The sequence below is a fragment of the Nuphar pumila genome, chromosome 13 (genome assembly GCF_984573655.1).
Source record: "Nuphar pumila chromosome 13, dmNupPumi1.hap1.1, whole genome shotgun sequence".
Taxonomy (NCBI): Eukaryota; Viridiplantae; Streptophyta; class Magnoliopsida; order Nymphaeales; family Nymphaeaceae; genus Nuphar; species Nuphar pumila.
This window is the reverse complement of record NC_143261.1, coordinates 102,757,555-102,773,968: the sequence shown is the minus strand read 5'-3', so window position 1 is coordinate 102,773,968 and position 16,414 is coordinate 102,757,555. Positions and strand designations below refer to the sequence as shown.

General features: G+C 37.9%; 1 protein-coding gene across 2 annotated transcripts in view; it reads left to right on the top strand.

Annotated features, from left to right (window-relative positions):
- Positions 1 to 6,326, top strand: part of LOC149819545 (acyl-CoA-binding domain protein) — a 56,307-nt gene extending 49,981 nt beyond the window's left edge. For both annotated transcript variants that reach the window (XR_016427044.1, XM_089984274.1), the window contains 2 exons: positions 5,829 to 5,900; positions 5,974 to 6,326. Coding sequence is in view for 1 of the 2 variants with exons in the window: in XM_089984274.1 (XP_089840400.1) it covers positions 5,829 to 5,900; positions 5,974 to 6,051 (150 nt within the window). In the remaining variant the exon portion in view is untranslated. The remainder of the gene's footprint in view (positions 1 to 5,828; positions 5,901 to 5,973) is intronic.
- Positions 6,327 to 16,414: the final 10,088 nt, after the last annotated feature.

The window sequence follows — 16,414 nt, the reverse complement described above, 5'->3', positions numbered from 1 at the left end:
TAGAGAATTTACCTGCATTGCCAGTGACATGAGCCGTTGCCCCAGAGTCAACATACCATATTCCATCATCATTCTGTTTCAGGTTCAAGTTGGCCATCGCAGATAGGAGAATATCCTTAGCATCATCACTGACCCGAAAAGTACCTGCAGTTCCTGGTGTAGCAATATTTCTATTATTTTGTGCTATGTTTCGATTCTGCGGGTTGAACCAACAGTTGGCTTTGATGTGACCCCGTTTATTACACTGATAGCATGTGGGAACATTCCTTGAAAAATTGACTGTGGAATTTGGTGTAGGTAGTAATCCACGTCCACCCTGGATGGCAGATCCCCTGCCTCTGCCACGTCCTCCTCGTGCACGATCAACTATCATCCCTGTGGCAAGAACCTCATGTGTAGATGATTGTCCAGCTGAAGCATCAGACATGCTCTTCAGAGTCATTTCATACTGAAGGAGTTTGGCACGTAATTCCTCAAAACTGAGTAATGTAGGTAAGCATAACAAAGAGGTCACAAGGACATGATATTCTGATCCCAGGGCATTCAATGTCTGTTGCACTTTTTCTTTATCTGATACTGGATATCCAACCATGGCTAACTGGTCTGTAATGCTTTTAACTTGATTTAAGAATTCAATAATGCTCATTGCCCCCTTTCTTAACATATGAAATTCGCGTTTGAGAAACAACACTTTAGCCTCTGATATCTGAGAATATGCCTGAGCTAAGACCTCCCACAAAACTTTGGATGTGCAATCATCAGGAATGGAAATCAATATCTCTTGTGATAATGTGGAAGTGATGTATGCGACGAGAGCTTGATCGCGCTTCATCCAAGAGACGAATGCAGGATTGCGGATAGTACTCGGCAATCCTCCATCTTCTTTGGCTTCAATTATGATAAATTTTGGGGGTATTAGAGTAGAGCCATCCAAGTGGCCTGAAAGGTCTTGACTTCGAATAAAAGGAGCAATTTGCCTTTTCCAAGTCAGATAGTTGTTGGTAGTCAGCTTTTCCGAAACTAGCTGTCCAAGGAAGTTGGAAGAAAGACCCGAATTGCCTGAAGTATCCATTGGTAGTAGCAGTAACGTGAGGATTATGGAATTAATTAGAACTGATTGGAGAAGGAAATCAGAAAGCATCGACTGTGTGGAAAGGAAGGAACGATAACAGGTCTGAAACTACTTCAGATTTATGACAGAGAAACTCAGCGAGAGGTTATGGAAAGGAGTATTTCAGCAAAAGAGAGAAAGGAATAAAGGCAGAAGAAAACAGGTATTTCAGCAAAAGGGGAGAAAGAACAGAAGACTCAGCTGAAGTGGAGAAAGGAACAAAAGCGGAGAAAGGAACAAAAGCATAAGAAAATAGGTATTTCAGCAAACAGAAGACTCGACTGAAGGGGAGAAAGAATAAAAACAGACGTGACCTGTCTGTAAATTCAATGAAGAGGAGAAAGAGCAGGCTCGGCTCGTCTGATTGGAAAAAGGTAGCAGACGTGACGCTGGATGGAGCAGGTCGTGACGAAGGATGGAGAAAGCACGGTAGGTCGTGAGCAGACGTGACGTTGGATGGAGCAAGCACGGTAGGTCGTGAGGAGACGTGACGGAAGATGGAGCAGGCACGGTAGGTCGTGGCTAATAAAAGACTCGACTCTTTCACGTTCCCTGATGAAGAAACAGGCTCGGCTGAAGGTGGATCAAGATCGGCTGAAGGTGGAGCAGGCTCGGCAGGTTGTGGAACAGGCTCTGTCACGTTCTCTGATGAAGGAACGGGCTCGACTATGGGTGGAGCAGGCTCGACAGGCCCTTTCACGTTCTTTGGTGAAGGCACTTTTACGCCCAGATCAATCGCCGCTCTGATACCATGTTGAAACTGGTAGCTTTGTCGTGAATACCAAGAGGGAGGTAGTAGAAGAGAGGAGAGAGGAGAGGAAATTTTTCTTGGAATCGGCAGCCACTCTTTTCTTCTGTGTTACTGCACTAAATATCATTAAGATAAATAGGTTTACAAAGTCTTTTACAATGGCAAGATTGCCCTTACTTAGTAAAGTATATTACATCATAACATACAGGTGGTCTATATGGATATGGATCTTCTACTGGATCCATATCCGATCTGATTTGTGTTCTAATAAATTGATGCAATCATAATCATCGTTAATACAAGCAAGTTATATAGAGAGATAGCTCAATCTAGATTACAAGTCTGCTATGAGACAATCAATGCCATATAATATTAAAGAGTTACAAAACATATATAGAGATTCTCAAAGAACTATACAGAAAACCAAGTGCATACACAAGTGTAACTAATCATGGATACTTACAAAGGGATTAAAAGAACTCATTTATATGCAATAATCTAAATAACTTAAAGCCATATATCTTATAAAAAAGACATGCATAAGAACAAATTTAAGCATATATGCAAGTGATAGATTTAAGGCACTAAGGGCACAATATAAAAATTTATATTTTATAAATAATAAATATGCATTGAATCAAGAGTCTTTAATTAAGAACACATATGTCCATCAAAGATCTAAGTGGATAAGCACGTCCATCAAAATGGACAAGTACTAAAGTGAACCATGAGAGAAACACTTATAACACCCACTAAGGGGAAACACAAAGAAGTTTCCCATGATTCTCAACTTAATATTTTATTAAAAACTAAGTGTGCAACATAAATATAATATTTAAATCTCATGCAAAACATGTAAGACAATGTTCATTGAAGAGCCATGAGACTAAGAAAATAACATAATTATAAGGACCACAAAAAGGATCAACAAGAGAAACACCCAAAATCATAACTATTGTCCTACAAAAGGACCATAAAAGACATTTATTAAGGTGAATGACTTCCCATAAAAAATTATGCTCAATACCTTATGCACGAATAAAAAATCTTATTCATCATGTAAGGCAATCATAAGTGCATAAGAAAATAAATCAATATAAAAAATATTATTTTTCTTTTTATAAGCTAGATCATAATTTGTAACAATTCATATGCTACTTTTAATACACCAAGAGTAAAGAAAAAGATGAAACACAAGTTTAAGCAAAATTTCATAAGATTTTTACTTACGAAATACACACAACTGCATTATTTTAAAATTTCTGAAATCATTTTAAAATATATGACAAGTTTTCAAGAAAGAACAAAACAAAGTTCAATAATAGAACAAAAGCCAACAAATGCTCAAGCATACAAAATTGTATACATATATATCAAATAAAGCAAGTTTTTTCAAAAATTAGAATTCAAACATGATTTCAAAAAACGTACTTATATCTAATTTCACAAGATTAAACAAATAAACCTTATAAGAATAAGTCCATCAATAATAAAAAAACATTCAAAGTTTTTTTTTGTTTTAATAAAACAAAGGCAAACATATATATTTAAAGATTAAAGAAAATAATTGTTTCCACATGCATAAGGCATAAAAAAGATAACACAAAAAATACTTAAAGATACAAGATACATACTGGGTCTAGTTTTTCCCTTGAATCCAAACCACACAAGGCTCATGAATCATTCACAAAGCACAAACTCGAATCAAAGAATCCCAAGACCCAAAAGTGTCAAAATGCCAAGAAAAAATTCTTGGCTCTAATACCATGTAATGAAATAACGAAAAATACAAAAACAATGCCACTAAGGGCTTTTCAAGATCACGATCACAAAAGTGCATAAGCACAAACCAATGCCACTAAGGGCTTACAAGATCATAATCACAATGTGTACAAGCACAAGTCTACTATAGGACAAAACAATAGCCAACAAGGGGCAACAACACAAGTACTAAGTGCATATAAGACATTAATGAACTAAATAGAAGAACACAAAATATAAAAATATTCATCTTTATTGAGCATAAATGCTTAAGAAAAACATTGAGAAAAATGGGCAAAGTAGTGCCATTATATACAAAAAGACCCACGTCATGAAGCCATTGGGAGCTCCTATAGGAGTCATTGTGAGCTCTCAACGGTCATAAATGTGACCGTTGGGGCTCCCAATGACCATAACCCCTACAATGCAATAAAGGGGAAAATAAAGATAAAATAAGAAAAATAAAAAAGCAAAACTGTCTCTAGTGGACAACATCTATTACAAAAAGATGAAAATACCCCTAGAGGGTATTACCTATTACATCAATATAAATAACATATATATACACATATATGTACAATATGAAACAAATATATATGTATGACAATATATATATATATATAACTTAACAGGATCAGTTCAAATCTATTACATGGCTAAAATCAGACTACTTTATGTTGGATTATAAAAGCTTAATTAGGTATAAGCAAAATTCTTGAGCATTGCCCGATCAGTTTCCTTGATTTTTTTGTAGAATGATTTGATCGATAGAACGCGGTGAGAAGGGCATTTATTCTGGTTTATTAAATGGAGGGAGCTATAGTTGCTTCAACCATCTATCCTTGTTCCAGTGTCTAAACATAAGATAATATTTGCACTTTTTCATTGTTTGCCTTCTCTAAGGTATTATTTGGATGATAGTGGCAAAACCTGGGTTTTGAGAAACCCGGGTTTTTAACTTGTTTGGATGACCAAAAACAAAAAAATTCAGGTTTTTTGGTCATTAATTACTTAAAAGGCTGCCTATTTCCCAGCCAGCCACTGCCCAGGAACTGGCCAGAATGTCAAAAAAGCTGAGAGAGAGAGAGAAATCCTGGCTGGTGGGTGGCCAGAAATGGCCTGCCATCGTAAAAAAAAGTAAAACTGCTGCCATTTTCTGGCCAGTGGCTGGCCAGAAATGGTCGGACTAAGAGGGTGGCTGGGTGGTCGATGAGAAAGAGGAAGGTGGAAGGGAGTGGGAACAACGCTTCCCCCCTCCCTCCCTCCCAACGATAAACTAGGGTGGAAAAACAGGAGCCTGTTTTGCAAAATTTGGTTGAAAACGCAGTTCTGCCCCAAACCAGGTTTTGGGTGCAAAATCTGGTTTCACACCCAAAAGACTAAAACCAAGTTTTCATCCTGGTTTTGGGTGTCATCCAAACAGCCCCTAAAGGTGATCACAACTGTGTTTGCATTGCTAACAAGGTTTCAAAAAGTAAAAAGATAAATAGGGTGTATTGAGCTCTCTCTCTCTCCCTCTCTGATAGGATGTCAATGTTGCTTAGTTATGCATATTCAACCTTTGGGTTGCCTTTAGTGAAGCAATATTAACCCTATTGGTGTTAGTTGTAGGTTTAATCTACTAGTATGGGTTTTCATGTAGATGTAATCCATGAGCTGGAACTGGAGTGTTAGCTATTATTAGCTATATGTACGTATATAACAAGGTCACTACATCAAATATTCCTGAATCTCAAGTGTGCTATCTGACAAGCACACAGTTATTGAAATAGAAAGGGAAAATCCTAAGATAGAGGTGAATTGGGCAATACAGAATAATTTGTTTGTGGTGGCAGAGCTTGGTAAAACAAGAATTGCAAATGTCAGCTATTGGTTGGAGAAACATTTAATGATGCTTTTGCGCTTGACTCATACCTCAACCATACGATTACTGAAAGCCAGCAATTGAAGACTTGCCTTGTGCCAAATCTCATGAGTTTGGACTCTCTGAAGTAGTCTGAGGTCTGCTTGTTTTGTTTCATGCTGTATAGAACTGGTGTAGCTGAATATGAACGGTTTTTTCTTTTCATTATCCTTAAGCATGGATGCTGCTAATACTTTTAAACTGATTTTATTCTTTTTTTACGAGCACTAATGCTTTGGACCCTATCATGATGGAGATTGTTTCATTCAATTTTATGAAGCTGGAGATTTTCCTTGGTGCAGGTGAGAGAAGAACTTCAAGAGAAGGTTGAGGAAGCTGAGGGAACAAAAAGTAGCGTGGCTATGATGCAACAGGTAGCTAACCTCAAGGCCTATTTTATTCTCCTATTTTTCTGAAACATTTTGACCTTTTTAACTGGGGGAACAGGAAAAAGAAGGCCTGATTAAAAAGGTTGAGTCCGTGATGCAAGAACTTCAAGCGGTGAAGTTAAAGTGCAGCATATGATGAGCCCTATAGGCCTAGGATCGAATCCTGCTGGCTCATGGGGCTGCCATTGCTTTATCATGGTTGGGGCACTTAAGGCTGGGTGGTCGAGCCCTCAATTGCCAGTTTTACCTCGCAGGGAGGTGGGCCCACTGAGTGACCCGGTTCTCAGTGAGGGCTTTCCTTCGTCACTAAAAAAAGAAAATTCTGAAGTTCAAATAACATTATCCAAGGTGCAATCTTTGAAAAACAGGCAATGTTTGGTCGTATTGAATAAATAAGCTTTGCACCCTTCATATCCAACTAGAAAGGACAGTCATGTTCATATTACCAAGTAGTATCGACTATGACAGTCCCAATTTTTGAAATTTAGGGTATGTTTGCTTCGCCCTCTGAGGGATCCTCATGAGAATAACCCTGATGGTCTCATGAAAATTGATGTCACAAGCTCCGCCGGTAACTCTGACTCATGTTTCGTGAGAGAATGAATCGTCTCCTTTTCTCATGTTTGCTGTGAGAAGATGGGGCTTGTGAAAATCATTCTTTCAGAAACGATTCTCACGAGATTTCAAGCAAAAGATGCCCTCATAATCACGTGCTAGTGATAAATCAGGCATGACCTTTTGTAACATGATCCTGTAGTTATCAATAGTTGAATGGTGAAGAGAATGATTAATGGGCTTAAAGAAAAGTTCTCAAATTGGTTCGTTTGGTCTTATAAGACTGATACAAAGAAGACTGATGCATTCATAGCCATTTTCATGCTCTTATACGAACCCAAATCAAGTTTTTGCCATCCAGGTTGGGCCCTAATCGATGCAGCCAAGGCTGGGTAATGATTAGTCGTTTTTAAGTTCTGAGGTTAGGATCCACTTTTCAACGGGTATATTTGTTCATATCTTCCTTTAAGAAACGGGTTCTCATAGTTAACAAACAACTTTTCCATTCAACTCGGCTTATAATTTGCTTCTAGCGGTGTGGGTTTATCCGAGCCAAAAGCTGTATCGGAAAGACGATAAGGTTCCGTTATTCCTTCGGTGACACTTTCCTATTTCAGCCCAAGCCTAAATACAACGTGGGTTACTCAGCTATATATATATATATATATATATATATATATATATATATATATATATATATATAGAGAGAGAGAGAGAGAGAGAGAGAGAGATCATATACTTACATAAGAAACTCTCCTTCACTTTGGAGGTCTAGTTCTAGCACCGACTATTTCGACCATCTCACCAAACCGGAAATATAAAATGGGCATGGATTGATTATTCAGATTATTAGGAACTAATCATCGATAACTAGAGTGAGTGAAAGAAAAAAGAGTGGCAAATACTTTGCAAGCTTGCAACAAATTTAGACGAAATATTTGGCAGTCCCATTCCATGATCCATATCTTAGTCTGCTTATGGATGTTCCACTTTTGCGGATTCATCTTGTCATCAGAAACGAAGCTAATTTTAGAAGCTTAGCAGTTAGCACTACCCTGTATGGTGCCAAATTAATTTGCCAAGATATTTTTTCTAACAAAGCTGAGGAATCTTTCTATGTCCCATTTCCACGTAAAAAATTAAAACTGCAAGTCTTTCAAAAAATCGTTTCTCATAGTAGCTGTTTACTACCAGGAGCACGTTATATATTGATGCAACTTCGGTGTCCACACACACATGCACAATTTATCTCAGGAAGCTAGTTAATGCTTCAATATCAATTCATACTTTCTTAGACACTGGTACTATAATACCCCGATTTGGGACCTCGGGAGTTCGATTGATATTACTTTTCAAAGGAAAATCATAGAGAGTTCACATAGAGAAAACATGGCTAAATTTTTTTTATTTTTTTGCCAATAAATCACTTTCTTTTATAATGTTCATCATTCATAATATGAAAAAATAACAAGTACATAAACATTCAATGACAAAAAATAAAAACTACCAAGTGCTTTGCCGAAGAATGATCACGTCTTGCATGTGCTAATGTGCCTGAAACCTACAATTGTAATTATACAGAGGAGTGAGTCTACAACCCAATAAAAAACAATTATAAATAAATAAATACTTTAACTTACAACTCTAGTAGGCTTTAAGCTCCTAGTCTGAGTTTAGCTTTTGATACGCCACACAAGTTTGCATATTTTAATTATCCCTCCATTAATTCTCTTAAACACTCTATCACACCAAACTAACTCTAGGTCGACTATACCGGTCATAACTGTCTATGAGAGTAACAACCTGCATAGAACACCCTAATTCTACATGTTGGTAAGACAATAAATCACTCTCAATTATTTCTAAACCACCAAACACTACAGTGAAACAAAAAGGAGACCCCGCCAGTAGCTAGCCGGGGAGGTCAAGTTCAATCTTAATCTCAATCTCGGCATGGTTCATGCTACATCCTAGCTATGATAATTCTCAATCATCCATGATCATATATAGTCTCAAATACTATATGAGTATAACCCTAAGTCATAAAGTAAGTTCAACGCATTGAACCACATTCTCAAACTCGTATTTCACTCGTTTTCTCATGAGTGATATTGTGAAATGATCACGATAGATCTCATTGTTTAATCTCAAGATGACATTATGGTTCACATTTATCTCATACTAAGCATGCAATGATGTAGAATCTCCACATCATTAAATTATCGACAACTCACTCCCCATGATGTCTGCACTTTAGCCGCGAACAAAGTAGCCCTTACCACAGGTCCCTACTTTTGGGATTTAAGGGGTTATATATGTTAATCTCAATATATTCATTCATATAACATAAATAGAATAAATAGACTCAAGTCTAATCACAATCTCATCATGATGCATGCTATTAGCAATTTATCACACAAATATGCTATCACAAAATAATTTTATTTTAATATGCATGATATATTACAACTAACATGTGTATGTAATCATCTTATAATTTTATGCATATCATGTTCACACTTAAAAGCTATCTTTCTAATCATTCTAACTCACAATACTACAATAACATGCAACGCAAACAAATTTATTCACAACTAAAATTACTTATAATATCCCTTACCTTGAATATGATTCTTGTGTTTTAGTTGTAATCGAGACTCAAGCGGTTCTAATAGTAGGATCTAATCATTACATAATCATATTCATATTAATACACATCATCTCTTATATTTTAATAAAATTATCAAAATACCTCTCTTAAATTGACTCATGAGACCTCATTTTTTATGCTCTTGATTTGACCAAAACTAGAGGACATAGAGATTTACTTCTACGATATGAGTCCAATGCACCAAACCTCACTTAATTCTGAGTTCAGAGTACAAAGTTATGTTTATTTTACTATAATGAATCTTAGGTATATTCAAGGGTACTTTGGTCATTTTGATAATTATTCTTAAAATTTATTCACAATCTCAATCCAGATCCATTTATAATCTAGATCCAAAACTGTCTGACTGGATCCAAACCCATTTTTGATATAGATCCAGAACTAGTCCATCTAGTTATGAGTTGGATCTGGATCAAGAACTAACAAAATAGATCTAGACCTAGTTTTGATTTAGATCCAGAATGAATCCATTCAATTGAATCCAGATCTAGTTCTGATCTAGATTTAATACTGATCTGAACCAGATTCAGTTCTATTCTGGATCTAGAATAGTCAGATCGGATCTAGAGGATCCAAACCCAGATCTCTCTGGATCTAGTTCTATTTGGATCAATCCAGACTAATTGGATCTAGAATCAGTCTAATCCAAATTAGACCGGATCCCAACTGAGAATTGAGACCCAGTCAAACCTGAACTGTGAACCAAATCGGTTCAATCTGTTTGAGTCGGTCCAAACCGATTCGGTCCAGACCAGTTCGGTCAGAACCAACTCGGGCTGAACCGGTTTGACCCAGTTTTTTTTTTAAAAAAGAAAACATGTGGAAGAGGCTCTGCCCCTTCTGTCATCTCAGACACAGAAGAGATGGCCCTCTCCCTCCTTCCTCCCTGTGACAAAGGGGTCAATCAGCCTTCTCTCTCTCTCTCTGTTGCAGTTCTCCCTTTTTTTTTGTTTCTCTACAACTCATCGACAGCCATGGTTGTCGACCCTCTACTTGATTGAAAAAGGCAAGAAGGAGAAAATGAAGAAGCATCTTACATGTGTCGCCGACGATGTAGGTTCTGGTAAGTCTCTCCCTCACTGTCGCTCCTCATTTTTCTTTTTTTTCTTCTCACACTCCCTCGGTCTTTGTCGCTCTCTCTTGCTTGATGGTGGAGGGAGGCTTTATGAGGGCTTTTATAGCCCTCACGCAAGGTAAGGGGGATTAGTATAAACCTCAACCCCTCCCATGGATTGTAGGGGGTGAGGTTCATCCTCATCCCTCCCAGAGGTGGTTCCCCTAACCCTATTTTTTTTTAAATATATCCCCTCCGTCCTTTTTGTGCTAGGGTGGTTTTACAACTCTACACCCCTTAAAAGAATATTCATCCTGAATCTTACCTCAAAATAATTATAGAAATTTTGCATGAATGTCTGATTCGCACTCCTATGTAGCCTTATTTTTGTTATGATGACCCCAACTGACTAATATCGAAGATATTTCTTTGTTTCTTAGCTTCTGTACTTTCGCATCCAAGATTTTTATAGGCTTCTCACTCATGATTAAATCATCTTGGATTTCCAACACTAACTCGACTGTATTCAATATGTGGGAGGGATCAGGCACATATTTTCGCAACATAGAGACGTGAAACATGTAAATTTTGGACAAGAAAGGTGTCAATGTCAATCGGTATGCTGTTTGACCAACTCTCGTGAGTATTTCAAAGGGTCTAATATATCTTGAACTCAATTTTTTTCTTCGACAAAAGCGTATCACTTCCTTAAAGAGAGATATCTTCAAAAATACATGATCACCTTGCTCAAATTCTAACTCGTGACGTCTTTGGTTTGCATAACTTTTTTTTCGACTTTGCATTGTCAAAAGATGCTCTCAAATAAATTTCACTTGATTTGTCATACATTGCACCAAATTAGGCCCTAACAATATTCTTTCTCTAACCTCATTCCAACACAAGGGTGTTTGGCACCGTCTACCGTACAATACCTCAAATAGAGTCATGTCTATACTTGCTTGAAAGCTATTGTTATAGGCAAACTCCATCATGGGTAGGATGTCATTCAACGAGTCACTATACTCTAAAATATATGCCTATAACATGTCTTTCAATGTCTGAATGGTTTGCTTTGACTGCTCATCTATTGAGGATAAAATATCGTGCTTATTTTCAACTGTGTCCCCATTGCTTCTTATAAACTTTGTCAGAATCGCGATGTAAACTTAGAGTGTCTATCTGAAACAATTGAATCGGGTACTCTATAAAATCTGACTATCTCTCTAATAAAAAGTTGGGCCATCTTGTCATAATAATAAGTTGTTTTAGAGGACAAGAAGTGAGCCGACTTAGTTAGCCTATCTACAATCACCCATACTGAATCCATCACATTCTTAGTCTTTGAAAGTCCTGAGATGAAGTCCATAGTGACATCTGTCCATTTTTATTTAGGTATGGGGAGTGATTATAGTAATCCTTCGGGTCATTGGTGTTCAATCTTCACTTGATAGCACACCAGACACTTGCTTACAAACTTAGCAATATCTCTCTTCATTTCACTATACCAAAATGTATCTTTCAAATTTCAATACATTTTGGTACTACCAGGGTGTATGGCATATCTAGAATGGTGTGTCTCACCCAACAACTGATTCCTGAGCTGATCATCCTTAGGAATACACACTCTATGACGAAATCTAAAAAATCTTTGATCATCAACTTTGAAGTCTGACTCGTCACTTTCTGAAATTCTCTTTCTCACTTGGGCTAACTCTGGATATAATGATTGCTTTTCCTTAATTTGCTCCCACAATTTTTACCTCAATGTGGTTTACATAAACAATAACCGACCTAGTAAGCATCGAGCTTCTGCTTTCTAATGCGCGATTGAAGAAAATAAATCTCAATCTGCAAGTCTGGCCAATGCGCCTAACTTTCTGCTAAGAGCGTCAGCGAATACATTCGCCTTTCCAGGTGATATTTCAGCTCGAAGTCATAATTTTTTAAAAATTTCAACGATCTTCTCTGTCTCAAGTTCAAATCTCTTTGCAAAAACATGTATTTAAGGCTTTGATGGTCTGTAAAAACTTTAAATTATATGCCGTATAGGAAATGTCTCCATATTTTAAGGGTGAATACCACCGCTGCTAGTTTCAAGTCATGCGTTGAATAGTTAACTTCATGTGTTTTGAGTTTGTGAGATGCATAAGCTATCACCTTATCATGTTGCATTAGAATGCAACCAAATCCCTTATTAGAAGCATCACTGTAAATAGTGAAACATTCAGATTCAGAAGGTAAGACCAACACTGAAGCGGTAGTCAAACGCTTCTTTATCTCTTGAAAATTCTGCTCACACTTATCATTTCATGCAAACTTTACATCTTTCTTAGTGAGTTTTATCATTGGAGATGCCAACAAAGAAAATCCTTTCATGAATTATCGGTAGTACCCAGCCAATCCCAAAAAACTATGAATTTCTATAGAATTCTTGAGTCTAGACTAATTGGTGACTGTTTTAATTTTCGCAGGGTCTACCATAATTCTCTCTTTAGATACAATATGACCAAGAAAGGACACCTATTCAAACCAAAACACAGATTTAAAAAATTTAGCATAGAGCTGATGTTCTTTGATTGTCTACAGAACTATCCTCAGATGTTCCTTATGTTGCTCCCTCGTGGTTGAATAAATAAGAATGTCATCAACAAATATCACCACGAACTTATCTAAATATGGTCTGAAAACCTTGTTCATCATATCCATCAAGGCTATTGGTGCATTAGTCATACCAAAAGGCATGACAAAAAATTCATAATGGTCGTATCTTGGTCTGAACGTCGTCTTAACAACATCTTCTTCCTTAATCTTCAGCTAATGATAATACAACCTCATATTCAACTTTGAAAAATATGCAGCTTCTTGAAGTTGATCGAACAAGTCATCAATCTGTGATAAAAGATATTTATTCTTGATGGCCACTGCATTCAGTTGTCGATAATCTATACACATTCACAGTTATCTATCATTCTTCTTGACAAACAGAATTGGAGTACCCCAAGAAGATACTGACAGTAGTATAAAACCTTTCTCTAATAATTCCTATAATTTCTCCTTGAGTTCCTTGAGTTCCTTAAGTTCTGCAGCTCCCGTGCTATAAAGAGGCTTCAAAATAAGCATTGTTTTCAGAACAAGATCAATCTGAAACTTAATTTCTTGATCAGGAGGGAGATCTGGTAGTTCCTCAAAAAAAATATCAGCATATTCTCAAACTATGTCCACATCTGATATGGTGAGGTCCTCTTTCTCTCTTCGGCCTTCATATAGGTCAGAAATCTAATGCATCATTCCTGAATGTATTTGTTAGCCTTTAGGCATGATATGATTGTTGGCATGGGTAGTTTCCTAACACTCTGATATGTGAAAGTTGGAGTCTTGGGGTTTTGAAAACTGACACACTTTTTTCTGCAATCAATAATGGCATGGTGGTCTGACAACCCTTTAATCCTCTGGACACTGAATGTCATTTAAGGCATTTTCCACTTGCACGATCCAATTCTCTACTGTGACGCCATCAAGAGTACCGTCGAAAAGTGAAGGTTGCATGTTCTTGAACCTTTCAGCCCAATAGGTGATGCTAAAAATAATCGTTTGGGGCTGACCTTATTGAGCTTGGGTCACCTGCAAGAGCTCGCACAAAATATGGTTCATGGTATACATAGGAGGTATCCTCATGCTTTTTCATGTTGAGCTTCTCATTAGTGATCCTTATGAGATCTCCATACTCTCTTCTCTCCCATTACATGGAGCATGCCTCTCAAGAGTACAAAAAGATGAAGGTGCTCATTGAACTGGTGCACCTTTCGAAGTGGATGATGATGAATGCGCCCTTCGAGATGGTCCGCCAAGGTGCTTCCCATTTCCAGCCACTGCATCGAGCTACCCCATCTCTCGTCTGGCAACTACAGTGTCCTTAGATAGATAGGGTGTTCGCCTACAAGTTGCCATATATGTTGTATTGAAATTATCATATAATAAGCTTATCATTATTTGAATCATTTATACCCGCACAAAATTCTATCACATGTTAGCAACTACGACACTTATTTATTCAAAAATATTTTATTTTATTTTATTAATCATCCGAGTACATATAAATGAAATATTACTAGGCAAGCAAGAAGAAAATAAAGCAAAACAAGGAATAATCGAACCAGACTAAATAAAGCTAAGTATTCTTAAATGCGTCATCATATCACTCTTCAATCCATCTGAAGCTTGGTTTTCTCCTTGAAATCTTTTGCGTCTGCTACGGGTGAGTCCTAGAAAGAGCATTCAAGTCGTATTGGGGTGAACTTGTTGATTGACTTTATTAGTTTGGTTGGCTCAGAGGGCCCGAGAGGGGGGGGGGGGTCTAGAGAACAAATAGCAACGGAAACTCCCGCCTTTACCTATGCTACTAGGTAACTGTTGGTGCCTTTACTACGGAAATGACTGCTTTTGGTTTTGCTGCGGGTGATGCTTCAACTCGATCAATTGAATGATATGAAAGACAAAGTGGTGCTTTTTCTGATGGAATGCTAAAACGGTTCGACTATGATATAAATTGGCAAGGGTTGCCGTGTTAACTCTCTAACTATTTGAGTCATGCTCGTCATGACTCCAGTTGTCATCGTCATTACAACGACAAACTCTTCTCTCTCTATGATCGGTGGTTTATAATGATCTTGCATCATAGGGTCTTTGTGATTATCGCGCTCGCTAGTCATTCTTAATCATAAAACAACTTAATCACTAACGTATTTTTTTCGAGTAGAGACTTATATCATATTATATATCATTGAACTTGTTATGAATGATGAAACATTTTTGTGTGAACTTGCATCTAATACTATTTTGTAATACCCCGATCTGAGATTTTGGGAGTTTGAGTTCGGTTGGTATTACTTCCTACAAGAAAAGCATACAGAGTTTACACAAAAAAAATATGACTTTTTTTTTATTCTTTTTTGCCAATAACTCACTTTCTTTCACAATGTATAGATCGAGAGGATCAAGGAGAACAAGATTTATATGCAGTGAATCATCAACAGAGGAGAATGACACGATTTACATTAGCAGTAGTGTGGGTGTATAATGCATGTGACCTTACTTGGAGAAACCGTTGATAGCTGCCCACTCTAGTGACTAGGGGTGGCGATCGTGTTGGGTTGGCGGGTCGACCCGACGGGTTGGCGGGTCAGCATACCTCAACCCGAACCTGACCCGTTTATTAAATGGGTCGGTTGTGGCAAACACGAACCCGACCCGTTTAATAAACAGGTAACCCGACACGACCCGCCAACCCATTTAATAAATGGGTTGGGTCGGGTAAACGGGTTTTCAGGTTTGCGGGTCAGGTTGGCAGGTCGGGTTGGCGGGTCGACGGGTTGGTGGGTCGGGTTGGCGGGTCGACGGGTTGGTGGGTTGACGGGCCGGGTTGGCGGGTTGGCAGATGGGTTGACCCACCTGCCTAACCCGTTTATTAAACGGGTCAGCCGGGTTGGCGGGTTGGCATACCCCTAACATGAACCCGACCTGTTTAATAAACGGGTTAGGCGGGTTGACCCGTTTATTAAACGGGTTTTTTTTTTCAAACCCGAACCCGCCTAAGAGGCGGGTTGGCGGGTCGTGTCAGGTTTTGCCAACCCTACTAGTGACATATGGACGACCAGCTGCAGTCATCAGACTCAGCATTCAGCAGCTACTGGTGGAGGGTTGATTGGTGTGCAGATCATTTGGTTGAATCTGTCAACAAACGACACCATCATTTGACTCGTGACGCTCAAAATGCTGATCTGAGACTAGTTATTATGTTATGTGACCGACATGACGTTCTTGCTTGGCTTATTTCTTTTCTAATTTTGTTTCCGTCTGCCTGCTCTTTCTATCGACCGCTGACTTAGAGGTTTACAACCCTAACCTAAAATCTGATTAAAAATTAACAAACTTTTACATGTAGATGTTTTAAGATAAAAGATCTTATCATTTCTGGTTATCTGGTCGGGTGCAAGTGAGGACCAAACCCGGTTCCAACGTACGTACCTCATAGTCATAGTTGGATTGGATTTCAGACCATTCAAATTCAGCTCGGGTCCAACCCATAAATCGCCCTAGCTGCATCATGCAGGCAGACCCAACGTTGACAACACTAGTTATTACCAAATCATATCCCAGATTGTTTTTAACACCAAAAAAAAAGTTGTTTCCAGTTTGAACTGCCAAATCTGCTAGAAAACC